General features: G+C 55.1%; 1 protein-coding gene across 3 annotated transcripts in view; it reads left to right on the top strand.

Annotated features, from left to right (window-relative positions):
• TCF20 (transcription factor 20) overlaps nt 1-10,250 on the top strand; it is a 200,378-nt gene extending 190,128 nt beyond the window's left edge. For 2 of the 3 annotated variants that reach the window (XM_020982772.2, XM_020982770.2), the window contains exons 4-6: nt 3,840-3,889; nt 4,609-4,735; nt 10,178-10,250. In XM_020982772.2, the coding sequence (XP_020838431.1) occupies nt 3,840-3,889; nt 4,609-4,692 (134 nt within the window). In that variant the 3' untranslated portion in view covers nt 4,693-4,735; nt 10,178-10,250. The remainder of the gene's footprint in view (nt 1-3,839; nt 3,890-4,608; nt 4,736-10,177) is intronic. The other variant, XM_020982774.2, reaches the window with a different exon arrangement.
• Nucleotides 10,251-13,523: the final 3,273 nt, after the last annotated feature.

The raw sequence follows: 13,523 nt of genomic DNA, 5'->3' as shown, positions 1-13,523 counted from the left end.
AGAAACCATGTGACCCAGGGAAGATTAGACCCAGTCTCTTCTAACTCCTTCTCTCCCTGGGATCAATATCCACTCCTCTTCCTCCAAAAAAATTTGTTTGCAACATTTTTGAGGTGCATGCTTTGGGGTGAGTCAACCATGCCGAAAGGAGGCAGTGTGTTGCCCTTCCCATGAAGGCTTTCTTTACCAGGGGAAGTTGTGGGGCTGCGTGCCTTGGCAGGGACCGCCAGGAAAAGGGCAGGCAAGGCCAGAAAGGTCCCTTCTGGGCCCCCAAGAGTCCAGAGAATGCTCGCCTCAAAGCCGGAAGAATCTGGAGCACGGGTCCCAGAAGAGCTCGATCTTGGGGGGGAAGCCTGGTCTCTCTTGTGCCCAGAGGGTTTTAGAAGATGGGGCTGAAGAGTGGAATGGGCTGGAGGGGGCTAGGTCCACTCAGACCATCTCCCTCGCCTGACTCCCAGGCTCTGTGTGGGCCCGCTAGGATGAGGCCCGTGACTGCCTGTCAGAGTTGGGCTGCCCAGGATTCCTGACTGCCAGAGGGAAGATTTGGTAAAAACATTCTCCCCCTCTCCCATTTCTTTCCCTGCCTTTTCTCTCCCTCCCTCCTCCCTCCCTCTCCCTCTCCTTTCTCCCTCCCTCTGTCTGTCCCTCCTCTCTCTCTCTCCCTCCTCCCTCCCTCCCTCTCTCCCTCTCTCTCTCCTTCCTCCCTCTCCTTTCTCCCTCCCTCTGTCTGTCCCTCCTCCTCCTCTCCCTCCTCCCTCCTCTCTCTGTCCCTCCTCCCTCTCTTCTCCTCCTCTTTCTCTCATTTGTCGGAGGACTTCAGGATCCAGTTCAGCAGTTCGGCATCGGGAGCCATCTGCCCACCCTTTACTGTACATTTTTGTGATTGTTCAGGGCGGGGAAGGGATCTTGATTGAGGATATTTTCCTGATTTAGAATCATGGACTATTTGATCCTGAAGGAACCTTAAGAACCGCTTGCACTCCAAGCCCCTCTGCCTCACCACAACCCAGATAAGAGCAGATAAGCACACTGAGGCTCAGAGGCCAGGGGGTTTGCCTGTAAGGAGGAGGTGCTCCATCGGCCTCCTCCCGGCCTGGGACGTGCCCCGCGGCCAGGCTCTTCCTGCCTGCCGCAGCTTGCCCCCAAAAGAGCCAGGAGGCTTCCCCTGGCCTGGGCCGTCTGTCTCCTGCTGTTCTCTAAGCTCTTGTGGCAGCTGGGAGCAGCAGGGAACCATGGTCACTGCTGTGTACTTGTGGGTTTTAAATTAACACGTGTTATTTACTGCCGTGCTATTTGCCAGCAGGGGGAGGGGACTGCAAGGTAGAAGTGACTGGCCTGGGGCTACCAGAGCCAGAAGAGGGGAGAGAAAACACAGCGGTGGAGGCCTGAGGCCGGCCTCCAGCCTTTCCAGAGCCCCCATTGCTCAGTGCTAGGCTGGCCCTGTTTCCTCTTTTGAGAGGATTACTAGGAGTGGAGTTGGGAAATGCCATGTGAGCGCCTCGGTCCCCTTCAGTTATAAATGCTTGGTTTTGAATCCCCGTTGAAATTCTGTAGACCAGTCGCTTTTGGTGTTCTTGGGAACCGAAGCAAGATGTGAGCAGGTTGATGGTGAGACGTGTTTAGAGCTGGATCACCGGCCGCTGCCAGGAATACCGGGGGGCCTGTTGGCCTGAAATGTTGTAGGAGTCTCCTTGGCCCCATCTCCTTCGAAGTTTTTATTAGTGTGCTGTGAAGACGGGGAGATGCTCATGAAATTCGCAGATGCCATGAAGCTGGGGACAACAGCCCTAAACATGTAAACCGGCAAGGACAGCGGGCCGTGGCAGAAGAGCGTGAGCAGGCCCCGGCGGGACCCCGGCTTCTGGATGGACAGTCCCAAGGGGGAGGGGAGGCCGCTCCCCTGCAGTCAGAGACCACACGACAGGCTCGGGCCGTCCAGAAGAAGGCGAGATGACGCGCAGCCGGAGGTTTCTTGGTGTCTGTCAGTGGCAATCGGACCCTGGGAAGAGGGATTCTCGGTGTCCCACACGGCCCTCTGAGGCCGGACAAGAGCCAGGCAGCGGGGGGACAGGTGGAGCTCCGCCCCCTCCGCTTGGGCCCCTCCTCCAGGCGCCTCCTGTCGCCGATCTCGCCTCTGCCCATAGCGTGTTGCCAACCTCTGTGCCCATTTGTGTGGTTCTCACCCCGGCGCCCCACTTCCAGACACGCTTGTGCGTTGTAGCCTCACATTGGGGGCGGGAGGCAGACAGTGGGCTCCCCCTTTGGGCATCCAGTTCCCTTTCACCAAAAGTCTTCAGATCTGCATCCTGCTGTGGGGCTTCTTGGTTGGACCTCACCAGGCCTCCATTCCCTAGACTGAAAGAAATGATAAAAATGATTGTAGCGCATGTTTAGATAACACCTACCATGTGCCTGGTGCTTTACAAATATTTGATCCTCACAGCAGCCCTGGGATGTGGGGGCTGTAATTCCCACTTTACACTTGAGAAAACAGGCACATAGAAGTGAAGTGACTTGCCCAGGGTCACATAGCTAGTCAGTGTCTGAGACGGAATTTGAACTTGGGTCTTCCTGACACCACTGTGCCTGCAGCTGCCTCATCTCGAGAGATGACCTCTGAGCTCCAGCAGGTGGCATCATGGGCTCTCGTTCCTTTTCCGTGCCCACGCTGTGGGTCATTGGCAGCATCGCCTGGGTCACTAAGGGCCAGGACCTCATTTGCCCTCTGTGTTCTGTCCTTCAGTTCACACGCACACAAGGTGCCGGTGTGAGAGGCTCCTGCTGTACAGAGATGAAAAGCCCCTGTGTGTGGGGCCCTGGGCATGATGCGTCCACTGATGGGTGCAGGCCATGTGGGCTGAGGGGCAGAGTGACCTCGGGAAGGAAGGCTTGGTGACAGAGTAGGGGGCCTGGGGGCAGAGACAGCCTGCATAATTGCACGGATGCTGGCCCTTATGGAAAGGAGCACTGAAGGGGCAGCTGGGTGGCACAGTGGATAGAGCACCGGTCCTGAAGTCAGGAGGACCTGAGTTCAAATCCAGCCTCAGACCAAACACTTGACACTTACTAGCTGTGTGACCCTGGGCAAGTCACTTAACCCCAATTGGCTAAAAGCAAAAAAAAAAAAAGAGCACTGAAGGAAATGTGGGGTTAGGAGCCATGGCAGGCAGGGCAGGGCAGGCCTTTAAATGCCAGCCTCATGAACTCTTATCCCATAAACAGTGAGAGCCTTCAGAAGGCTTTGGAGCAGCAGGGACCTGGTCAGCCTTGGGTATTGGGCAGATGGATGGATGGATGGATGGCAAAGGGGGCACATCAGGAATCCCACCCATGACCCCCGTAGATCCTGCACACGTTAATGGCCTTGTCTTGCTCAGGACCCTGGTTTCGTAGCCTGGCTGGCTTTGAGGACCGAGCTGTGGGGCTCATGCTCATGGATGCCCAGCTGGCGTGCTGAGGCCTGGCAGCACTGGGCCCTTCCTCTTTCCCGACGGCCTTTCTGGTCTCGTAAGACAAGGTCCTCGGAGGGACTCATAGGGGTCTACATTCTGGCTTGAGCACATGTGGTGTCAGATCAGTTCAGGACTGACTGTGTTCTTCTAGGAGCCCCAGGGTTCAGATCTAGCTTCTCTCACTAACCAGCCAGGCCTCTCCCTTCTGCCTTGGAAAGTGGGAGTGATTGTACTTGTGCTCTGTGCTCCAGAGAATAAAAAGATATGGGGCGTCGAAGCATGCTACGGGCAGGCCAGTGGGCCCACCCACCCACGGGCATGGGGCTGGCAGCCATCGGTGGGAGGGCACGGACTTGGTGTGTCTGACATACCTCTTCTGTATTCCAGATTGTTTACTAAATGAAGAGAACTTCTCAGTGAGGTGCCCCAAGCACAAGGTAAGATCTGCTCCCCTCCCCCAACACCTGCTCAGATTCTCGACAAACCAGCTTGCTCTGGGCCTTGCCTGCATCTGGATAGATTCCTGTGTCCTCCCTGCGTCCTGAGGGCGTGACTGGACAGGATTCCTGAGGCTATCGGTGTGACTTTACCCACCGGCCTGGCCTTGGGGAAATCTCCCGAGAACTCTGAACCATTCAGTCATTAACTGCCGCGTGACCTTGGGGGGTTGGCACCTCCGCCTCTTTGCTGCCTCCGGGTCCCTGGGTGCCCCAGGGGAAGGGAGAGAAGGGAGGGAGCCCTGGCTGGCACTGGTCATTCATAGCAGGTGTTTGTGTCTGTAGGAATTCTCTCTCCTTTGGCCCAGGGGGGTCAGCTGACAACTTAGTAAAGGGTGTTTTTACTTTGCTTTCTTTTGGGCTTGGGGGGGTGTGAGGTTTGAGTGGTGTTTCTCCTTCCTTGGCCCCCTAGGCCTCTGGCAGGGGCCCTCTTTCCAAGGAAGGGATTTCTCCCATCTCCGGTTGTGGGGCAGTGGCAGGGGGTGAGCAGCCAGCTGGACCCGCTGACCCCCGGCGGAGTGAGCCTGCTCTGGCCTGTGTGACAAGTCCCTGGGGGTCCCTCTGGCACTGACTGTCTTTTTCTCTCCTCTTCCATGTGTCCTTCCCTCCTGTCTGCCTCCTGCTGCTCTCTCCATCTCCTCTCGGCTTGCCGGCGTCAGCCTCCCCTGCCCTGCTCTCTCCCCCCCTTGCAGAACAAGACGGCGAAAGGCAGCCTCGGCACAGAGCAGTCGGAGCGGGGGTGAGGGGGGCACTGTGCCCATGGGAATGGAAATTAAAGAAGCACAGGTGAGTCGGGGGCACCATCCCATCCCCCCAGCCAGCTTCCCTCTCCTGGCACGAAGGGGCTGCCTGCGTGGGGGGGCTTCTCCTGGCCCTCCTGGTGCCACCTTTCCTTTCTGTGTCTCTCGTGACCCCCAGGGCTGACACACTGACAGGCTTGCCTCCTACAGAGCCTGGTACCACAGCAGCTTGGTGGGAAGGCCTGGGCACCTGGTCTGTCCTCTTGCAGGTTAGGGAAGGAAGATTTGTCACTTGAATGCTTGGGATTTGAGGCAGAGGTGGAGTGAAAGGCCTTTGGCGTTTCTGTGACCGGGCAGGGTGAAGGCCCTGTGGGTCTGAGCCAGGGAGGGCCTGGGCTTCCACCTGAGGCAGGCCTCCCCTGAGGTCAGCACTTTCCATGCCTCTCAGCTTCCAGGTATGCCAGGGGCTGCCCAGCCTCCCTGCAGAGCCCCAGACTTCCTCTGGCTTCCTCGCCCGGCTGGGGGGACTGTCAGGTCTGGGCTGGAGCTGCCTCTGCCTGCCGCTCCAGACAGGATTAGGGGGGCCCTGTCTTTACTGCTGGGCTTCCCCTCCTTTTCCCCAGCACCCCCAGGTTGTTGAGGGACCCCGAGAAGCCATCTCTGAGCTAAAACAAGAAGCTTTGCCAGAAGTAAACAACGTAACCTGTGCAATGTGCCATGGCAGGCTTGGCGTCAGGCTGATTAGACTTAAATATTCAGGGTGGCATTGAGAGCTTATGGGGTTAAAAAGAAAGGGCCAGCCCGAACTTTCCACCAAGGCATGATCCTATGTGCCCCTTTCTGGGACCGAGGCCCTCCACACTGCTCCACAGGGGCAGCCGGGAATTCTCACGATTCTACAGGTGATGGGTCGCCTCTCCCCTGGCATGTCTCCGTAGGGGGCCCCTTGTGCTGCTGGTTTGGGATTGTTGTCCTAGAGCCTGAAGAATTAGGTGGTTTTGATAATGTTCAGTGCCTGTGGCTCTCACTGGGAAGACTCATCACAAACAGTCCTCCATTCTAGTTTTAGAAGTGCCTCCAGGGAGGTCTTGATGGCCTAGGGGGCCATCCAGAATGGCATCCTAAGGCACTGGGGAAGTCTGTGACAAAGTGTGAGGGACAGGGAGCAGTCCAGGGTTGCTAGAGAGTGGGGTTAATGAGAACAGTGGTGTCATAACTGAGGTACCTGAATGCCAGAGCAAAGATGGAAATTTTATCATCTCTTAGTGGTCAGATCTACTCAGGAAGGTTAAGCTGGCCACTCCGTGAAGGAGATTGGCAGGGGGGCAGTAGGGAGGCTTTGGAGGATGCATAAGAAAGACCAGGCTTCCCCTGCCCTGGGGTCTGTGGGTCACAGCCCCTGCCAATGCCAAGTGACCCCCCCCCAGGGTGGGGCTCTGGGGCTTCTCTGTCTGTGACCTAGAGGGGTTGTCTGGCAGCCGTCTGAGGTACCTGGAAGAGCAGAATCGGGTTTTGTGAGGGGCAGAGGGAAGCTTCCACTTTACCTTGAGCTCTCAGGAGTGTCTGCAGGGAAAGGGAAGGTTGACCCTGACATGCCCTAGGGAGGCCTTGATCACCTCTGAGGCTTCTGCCCGGCAGTCCTCAGGGAGTGCCAGCTGCCCAGACACTGGGGCGATTTGATCTTTGTCAAGCTAAAGTCCAGTAGAAATGAGTTACTGCTCGTCCTCATAGGGGATGCCCCCACAGGATCCCGACTCAGCAGGACCTTTGACATGGGGGTGGTGATAGCTCAGAATCCATGTTATAGGGGGAGGGGCCGAGGGGCAGGCTGGCATTGGGGCATCTGGCGTGCCACTCTGCCGGTGCCCCATCTTGCCCTCTTATTCACAAGGTTATCGTGAGGATGAGCATTTTCCTCATTGCCAGCCGCCCTTGGAGGAAGGGAGGTAGTACTGGGAGTACTCTAGTAGTACTAGAATATACTAAGAGTATCCTAGTAGTGCTAGGAGTATAGGAGGTGAGTGACTGGCTAGGTTCCCACGGCGTTGCAGGTGTCTCCAGACACCTCTCCTTTCCTGCCTGGCATGCGCTGTGGAGCGGACTCAGGGTGGCTCGGGGAAGCTGCCCCTCCCTTGCCCTCCTCTTCACCACCAGCCACAGCTCCTTCCCTCCTCCTTGCTCACCCCCTCGGCCGGGCCCTGCACGGTACAGGACCCATAGGGGGCAATGACACAGTCCCCCTCCCCCACCCTTCCAGGCCTCAGTTTCCTCCTCTGTAAAATGAGGGAGTTGGGCTGGGTGGTCTCTGAGACCCCTTCCAGCTCTTGATCTGGATTTCTGTGGTGGTGGGCCTGTGCTTGCCTGAGTTTGGAGAGGTGGAAATGATTTCATGTCACTAAATTCACTTTTCTAGTCCAGAAAAGGTCCACACCCCAAAAAGCACCAGGAGGCGGCGGGGGTGGGGGGAGCTTGCGTGAGCCGCTGGTCTGAATGCACGAGGTCTGGTCAAGGCCTCAGCCAGGGCCACGTGGTGGCCGCCCACGGGGGCCTGCCTGAGGCCTTCCTTTTACACTCGCCTTCTTAAAGCAATGGGTGACAGATGGCAGGAGGGGAGCGCCACCCCCGTCCTGTCCAGGCAGAAGGCTGATAGAGTGATATCCCTGGGGCTTCTCAGGGTGCTCTTGGCCAGCCTCCGCTGCACAGCTGGGCCCAGAGGAGCGTGCAGCCCAAGCCGAAGGGAACGTCAGCTCCTTCACTTGAGAGGAGGACACTGAGGCAGGTTCTCGGACGCCGTCTGTGGTGCATCTCATTTCTGAGCAGGCTCTAAGCTCTTGCGGTCAGAGGCCCCGGTAGTGTGATGGTGTACACGGAGCCGGTGCTTCATAAAGACTGGCCGTGTTCCTGTGTATTGGCCAGGCGCTGTTCAGCTCAGGCAAGGGCATGTGTTCATATTTCTACAGTAGGTGGGAGGCAGGCCCAGCCCTGCAGGCTTTACTCAGGTCATTTCAGAGCCCTTCAGCCCAGCTGTCCAGCAGAGTGGGGTTTCTCGTTCCCAGGGCCCTGTCATTGGACTTCTCTGATGTCTCGTTTTTCTTCATGCTGGGCTCTGTCCCTCTTCCTTCAGTCGTCTTGGGTTTTGGGTTGTTTTTAATAACCTCTAGCATTGAGCCAGGCACTGTGCTGGGTGTACAGATGCAAAAAAAAAAAGGAAGCATTATCTGCTCTTGGAATTTGCTTCCTGTCCAAAGGGGTATTTGGGTTCAAGGGAGCTTCGCAGATCCTCCTTGAATGTGGAGATAACAGCATCCTTGAAGCCTTGTAGAAAAAGGGGAAGGTTGGGGTGTCCCAGGCACACTGGCCAGCACCCGTGGCAGACCCAGGCCAGCAGGGGGCCGGGCAGGGCAGCCCAGTCCCCTCCCTCTTTGGGGGATGACATACCCAGTCACACACACATCCCTCCCCCCAGGGTCTTGGATTCCGTACCCGGTGATCTCTCCATCCCTGCTGGTCTGTCTTTGGTCCCTGACCATTTTACTCCAGCTTGCCGCCGTTCTCCCAGAAACGCCAAAACACCACCCTGAGTCGGCAGAGGCCTCGCGCCTCTCTAAGGTTTGGTTCTCTTGTGCCCCGAGAATTGCTGCTCTTGGTGCTCTGCTGCTGAAGGAGAGGGAGCATCGTCCCCCTTTTTTTGGCCCCTTTGCCATTTCACAAAGTGCCCTCACTAAGAATTCATTTCCAGGCATCTTTGGGTTTCTGTAACTAGACAGGCATCAGTAGAGGAAAGATTTCCAGCCTGCAGTGACCAAGACCCCCAGAGAAATCATGGGAATAATAGTCCACATTTCTATAGTACTTTCAAAGCAAAAAGGAGTTTTCCTTCCCTGCCTCCTGGGAAATTGATTGTCCTGACTGGATTCAGATCAGCTGTCCCCTTTTCCAGATGAGGACCACTGAGCTTGTCGGTCTAGAGAATGCTGATATCTAACCTGTAATCCTGGGCCCAGGAATGGCCCCACGGGAACCTGACGTGGATCCCTGTAAACGTGGCGGGCCAGGACCAAGGCCTCGTGCGAGCAAACATCAGGTCCAGAATAGAAGTCCCTTTCATCCCTGTTCCCATCACTGGCATTTCATGCCAGGGTATGGCCCATTTCCTGAGCTCATCTGTTTGGTATGCAGCTTGTGGCCAGTGGCCAGAGGAGGGGACTTGGAGTCAGGAAGTCCCAAGTTTGAATCCTGCCTCTTGATACCGGCTGGCTGTATGACCTTGGGCAAGTCCCTTAGCCTCTCAGCCTCAGTTTCCCCATCTGTAAAAAAGAAAAATCATTCCAGAACCTGGACAGAGTCTGTGGGCTTCAGGAGCTGTGAGGTCTGGTGTTTACCCTGCACTGTTGAGAAGTTTGGAGGCGCTGCAGGGACAAGAACTTGACAGCTGGGGGACCAGGGGGGCGGTCCATCGACCATAGAGGGGCTGGAACTCCCCCGTTCCTTCGAGGAGCTTGTCTGTGAATGACTTGACTGTCTTTATTTGAGGCTTTGTGGGAGAACCGTCCCGGCCTAAGTGCTCCCCATCCTGTTTGGCGGGCTGTGCCTCGCACCCCTGCCCTCGCCAGGAGGGAGAGTGGCACAGCTGGGAGCGAGGAGAGGTGGTCATGGTGGGCACGCCCTGTGCTGTGGTTGGCCGTTGCTTGCAGCGTCATCTCTTAGGAGCAGGCATTTGGGGGCACGTGGGCCCCAGATGATTTGGGGTCAGAAGGCTTCAGGCACCAGGCTTCTCGGCAGGGAGAGAGAATCGTCAGCTCCTGTTACAGCCAGCAGGCCGGACCTGGACGCTTTCCAGCTCCCAACTTGAAGATGAGGGGAATGAATATAATAGTAAAAATCTGTGCCAGCTTCCCGTGGCCAGTGCACCCAGCAGGTCCCAGAGAGGGTTTCCTTATGTGCACTGACAGGATCAAGTTTGTTCTGTGAGGTTGTGAGTCCCCAGCACAGTCGTGTGAGTGACGCATAGTGAGAAGAACGTGTCCTTGTGCCATTGATGGCCATTGCCTGGGCACGGGCAAGTCAGTGCAAGTGAGAGAGGGCCCCGTCTGCCTGGACGGGAGAGCCCTTAGAATCCCCAGAGAGCGAGAGCGGGCCTGGGGAGCCTGGATCCGGGCTGAGTGGTGGCCCGGCCAGCTCCTCTGGGCATCCTGAAGCACATCGTCTGACCCCAGCTCCCTGGACTGCCTCAGTCTGTTGGAATGATGGGGGCCCTGGAGCCGTGGCAGGGAGGGTACGTCCTGGGAGACGTGCCTTTGGGAGAGAAGTCACTTTGATGGAGCCAAGTGGCTGTATGACCTTGGACATGTGAAGGGCATCACGGGATGTAAGTGCAGGGGTTGGGCTGGGCCCTCTCCAAGGTCAATCCTTCCAGGGGGATCTTCCCTCCCAAGTCACAGGAGGCTAAAACGTGGGCATCTCACATCTCATCTGTCTTCCCTTGCAGGTTAGGCTGTTGAGATAAGAAGGTGGTGGAAGCTCCTGACGGAATGGAATCTGTCCCACTGTGCAGCCACAACCCACCCCCCACCCCCACCCCTGATGTGCCTGCCAATGCCAGCACCCCCTTCATCAATTCGTACATCCCACGTGACTGGTGACGCCACAGGAAATGCCCAAGGAGTCCGAATGGCTGTTTCCATGGACGCAGTCTTCATAGTGACAATGTGGGGAGGGTGGGGGGGGTGGGCAGGGGAGGGGGGAAGGGAGTAGGGTGGGGGGAATTAAAAGGGAGGGATAAAAAAATATATATATATAAATCTATTTTTAGTCTGGAAAGACTTTGTTTAAATGAAAGGTGCGCTATCCCTTTTTATCCACTTGGTTCTATTTTAAAATGATCCAGAATTCCAAATTTGTCACCAGGACAGTGAAATTTAAATATGAAATTAAATGAAGGCCCCAAACCAAGAGCTCTCTCCTTAGGAAGAGGGCAGGGCAGGCCGCCCAGACTTGCCCCACGCCAGTCTCACCAACACTACGCCCAAGATTAAAAAGCAAACCAACCCCACCAGATGCATTCCTTTTGTGATGAATTTGTCTCCGAGTGGGAGGGGTGGGGGGGGACAGGGAGGTCAGGGAAAGTTCATGTTTTCCAGAGTGGGGGATGATGTTTAAACACACACAGACACACACATGCAAGGAAAAAATAGATTTTTTTCATTTCAAGAAACACTATTTATTTATTTTTTTTTTATTTTGGGGGACAAGTTCACGGTAGAAGCCCCAGAGCCCACAGCAGCCCCTCAGGTCATTCATCAGACTGGTAAGACCCGAGGGAGCCGCAGCTCATAGGTGGTCCTGTCTCCACGGGGGCAGGGGGAGGGGAGCCCCTGCCTGCCTCCCAGAGGGCAAGTACTTTCCACCCTCAGGACATTCCGAGAAGCCGAGCAGAGGAGTGTGGGCCCCCCTGATTTCTCTGCCTGCTGGGCCAGGGAGGTTCCACGCTAATGCAGTCGGTGGGGGTGAAGCTGACCAGGAAGAACCCAGTTAAGCTGCATTTCCTTTCTTTTCTTTGGTTTTTATGAGGAAGGGGGGGCGTCCTTGTCAGAGCCCCGGACTCTGAGTCCTTCTATTGCTTTTGGTTTGGTTTTGTAAATCGTATCATTTTTCAACATGAGTTTTAAAAAAAAGAAAAAACCTACAAAAAAATTCTTGTTAAGGCCTTAAGAAGGGGTTAGTGCATCTTTCAGGGGTCACTCTGCCATGGGGATTACAAATAGCTGTTTCACAAACAGTTTTATTTAAAAAAAGAAAAAACCACCAAAAAAACTAATAAACTTCATTTTAACCTTGCTGCCTTTTGGTTTCGTGAAAACAGTGCGTCTCTCTTGCCCTTCTTCCTTAGGCCCCCACACTCGTCCGGCAGCACTGCTGCCACTCTCGGGGTTGGAGGGGATTCTCTCCCACACTGGGCCAGGGCTCAGCCGGGCTCTGTTGGGAATGGAGCCCGAAGGCATCTCCCTCTGCAGTAGAAGGGGGGAGGGGCGCGATGGCACACAATTGCGAAGCTAGGGAAGGGGCTTCCCAAGTTGTCTCTGGTCCCACAGCCACTTGTTCAAAATCAACGCACGCGTTCATCTCTGTTCTCTTTAGCCCTTCGGAGCATCCCTCCTTCTGTGCGTTAATCCGCAGGGCTGTCTTCCTGGTGGGGCGCCCGACCCCAGAGGGGAATCGAGTGTGCCCGGCGGCTTCAGTGCCCCTCCTAGGATTGGGGTGCAGACCTGGAGTGGGAGGGAGGGGATTCAGCGGAGCACCACCACCACGGCATTGAAATTCCAGGTGGCCAAGCACATTTCCAATCAACATTAATTTTAAAGGTTATAAGAAAATAACAATGGATTTTTAAAAATTAATGAGAATAAAAAATACTGGCAGGAATATTATGCAATGCTAATAAGCAATTATAGATGGGTTATTCTTTTCTGGCCATCAACTTAAGGTTGCAAATGGCAGATTAATTTTTTTTAATGGGCACATCACCCTAATTGTCACTTTCTCATTTTGGCTTGGCTTTGGAGGAAAGGTGCTTGTAGCAGGTTTCAGGTCAAGGGTCACATTCAGATGCACGTTTCAGGTATACAAATGAAAACCTTTCTGAATTGGACTGTGTATTGACATTATTCAGCTTTGTGCAATATCAAAAGATGAACCTGCAGAGCTTAGCCTGGGCACTGATTTCGGGTACCCCGCACAGATCTCCCTGAGGCTGGAATCCCTACCAAAGAGGGGTGAGAGTGATGCACCCCAAAACTGTGGCCTCAGACTCCAAGAGACACAGGCCGCTAAGCCTGTTGGTTTTGTTTTTAAACATCATGCTAATCTATGTTTTATATTTTTGTTTTAAGTATTTCCTGATTGCATTTTTTTAAATTTTTTTTTTTTAGCAAGGCAATTGGGGTTAAGTGACTGGCCCAGAGTCACACCGCTAGTAAGTGTCAAGTGTTTGGTCTGAGGCTGGATTTGAACTCTGGTCCTCCTGACTTCAGGGCCAGTGCTCTATCCACTGCACCACCTAGCTGCCCCCGTGATTGCTTTTTAATCCGATTCTGGGAGTGGGCCCTGTGTCTGACACCTCTGACCTAGAGGGAGCGGGGGCCGAGTTTCAGGAATATTGAGCCTTGGCAGAAATGTGGCTAGACAATGATGTGGCAGAGTAAGGGGTCTTTAGCGGACTCCAAGCTTGACATCAGGCAACAGTGACTGACATAGGCAAAAAAACTAACGTATTCCCAGGGCTGTGTTAATGATTCGCAGCAGGGAGCCCCAGAGGACGTGGAGAGTCATGGTGGGAAGTCTGAAGACCCAGGCTCTGCCGCTAGGGACTGTGGCCTTAGGGCAAGTGCCTTACCTTTCCCGGGCCTCCGTTTTCTCAGCCACAAGATGGGTTTGTGCAGCCACACTAGAGTTCATGGTGCCACGTTTCAGAACGGATGTTAATAGTTGAAGCGCATCCAGAGGAGGGCGCTAAGGATGAGCACCCTGAATGTGGGGCCATATAAACACCAACTGGAAGATGTAGGGGTGTTCAGCCTGAAGAACACCTGAGACGAGCTGTCTTCAGGTATGATGGCAAAGAAAGAGGGAACGTGTTGACTTCCTCATATTGGGGCAGAAACTAGGGCCCCGGGGTCCCCAGGACAGGGAGACAGCTGTGTGGAAAAGGGGTTGTGTCTGGGATTGGTGACCTTGCTCTTCACTGGTGGTGGAGAAGCAGAGGCTGCCCCAAATGAATCCTGAATCTGCCCGGGGCGACGACAGCGACCCTCCCCTGCAAAGCTGCCGAAAGCAGG

The sequence above is a fragment of the Phascolarctos cinereus genome, unplaced genomic scaffold, assembly GCF_003287225.1.
Source record: "Phascolarctos cinereus isolate Bilbo 61053 unplaced genomic scaffold, phaCin_HiC Scaffold_1;HRSCAF=81, whole genome shotgun sequence".
In the NCBI taxonomy this organism is placed as follows: Eukaryota; Metazoa; Chordata; class Mammalia; order Diprotodontia; family Phascolarctidae; genus Phascolarctos; species Phascolarctos cinereus.
Note: the sequence above shows the minus strand (reverse complement) of the source record. Positions and strands in the feature narration are given on the sequence as shown.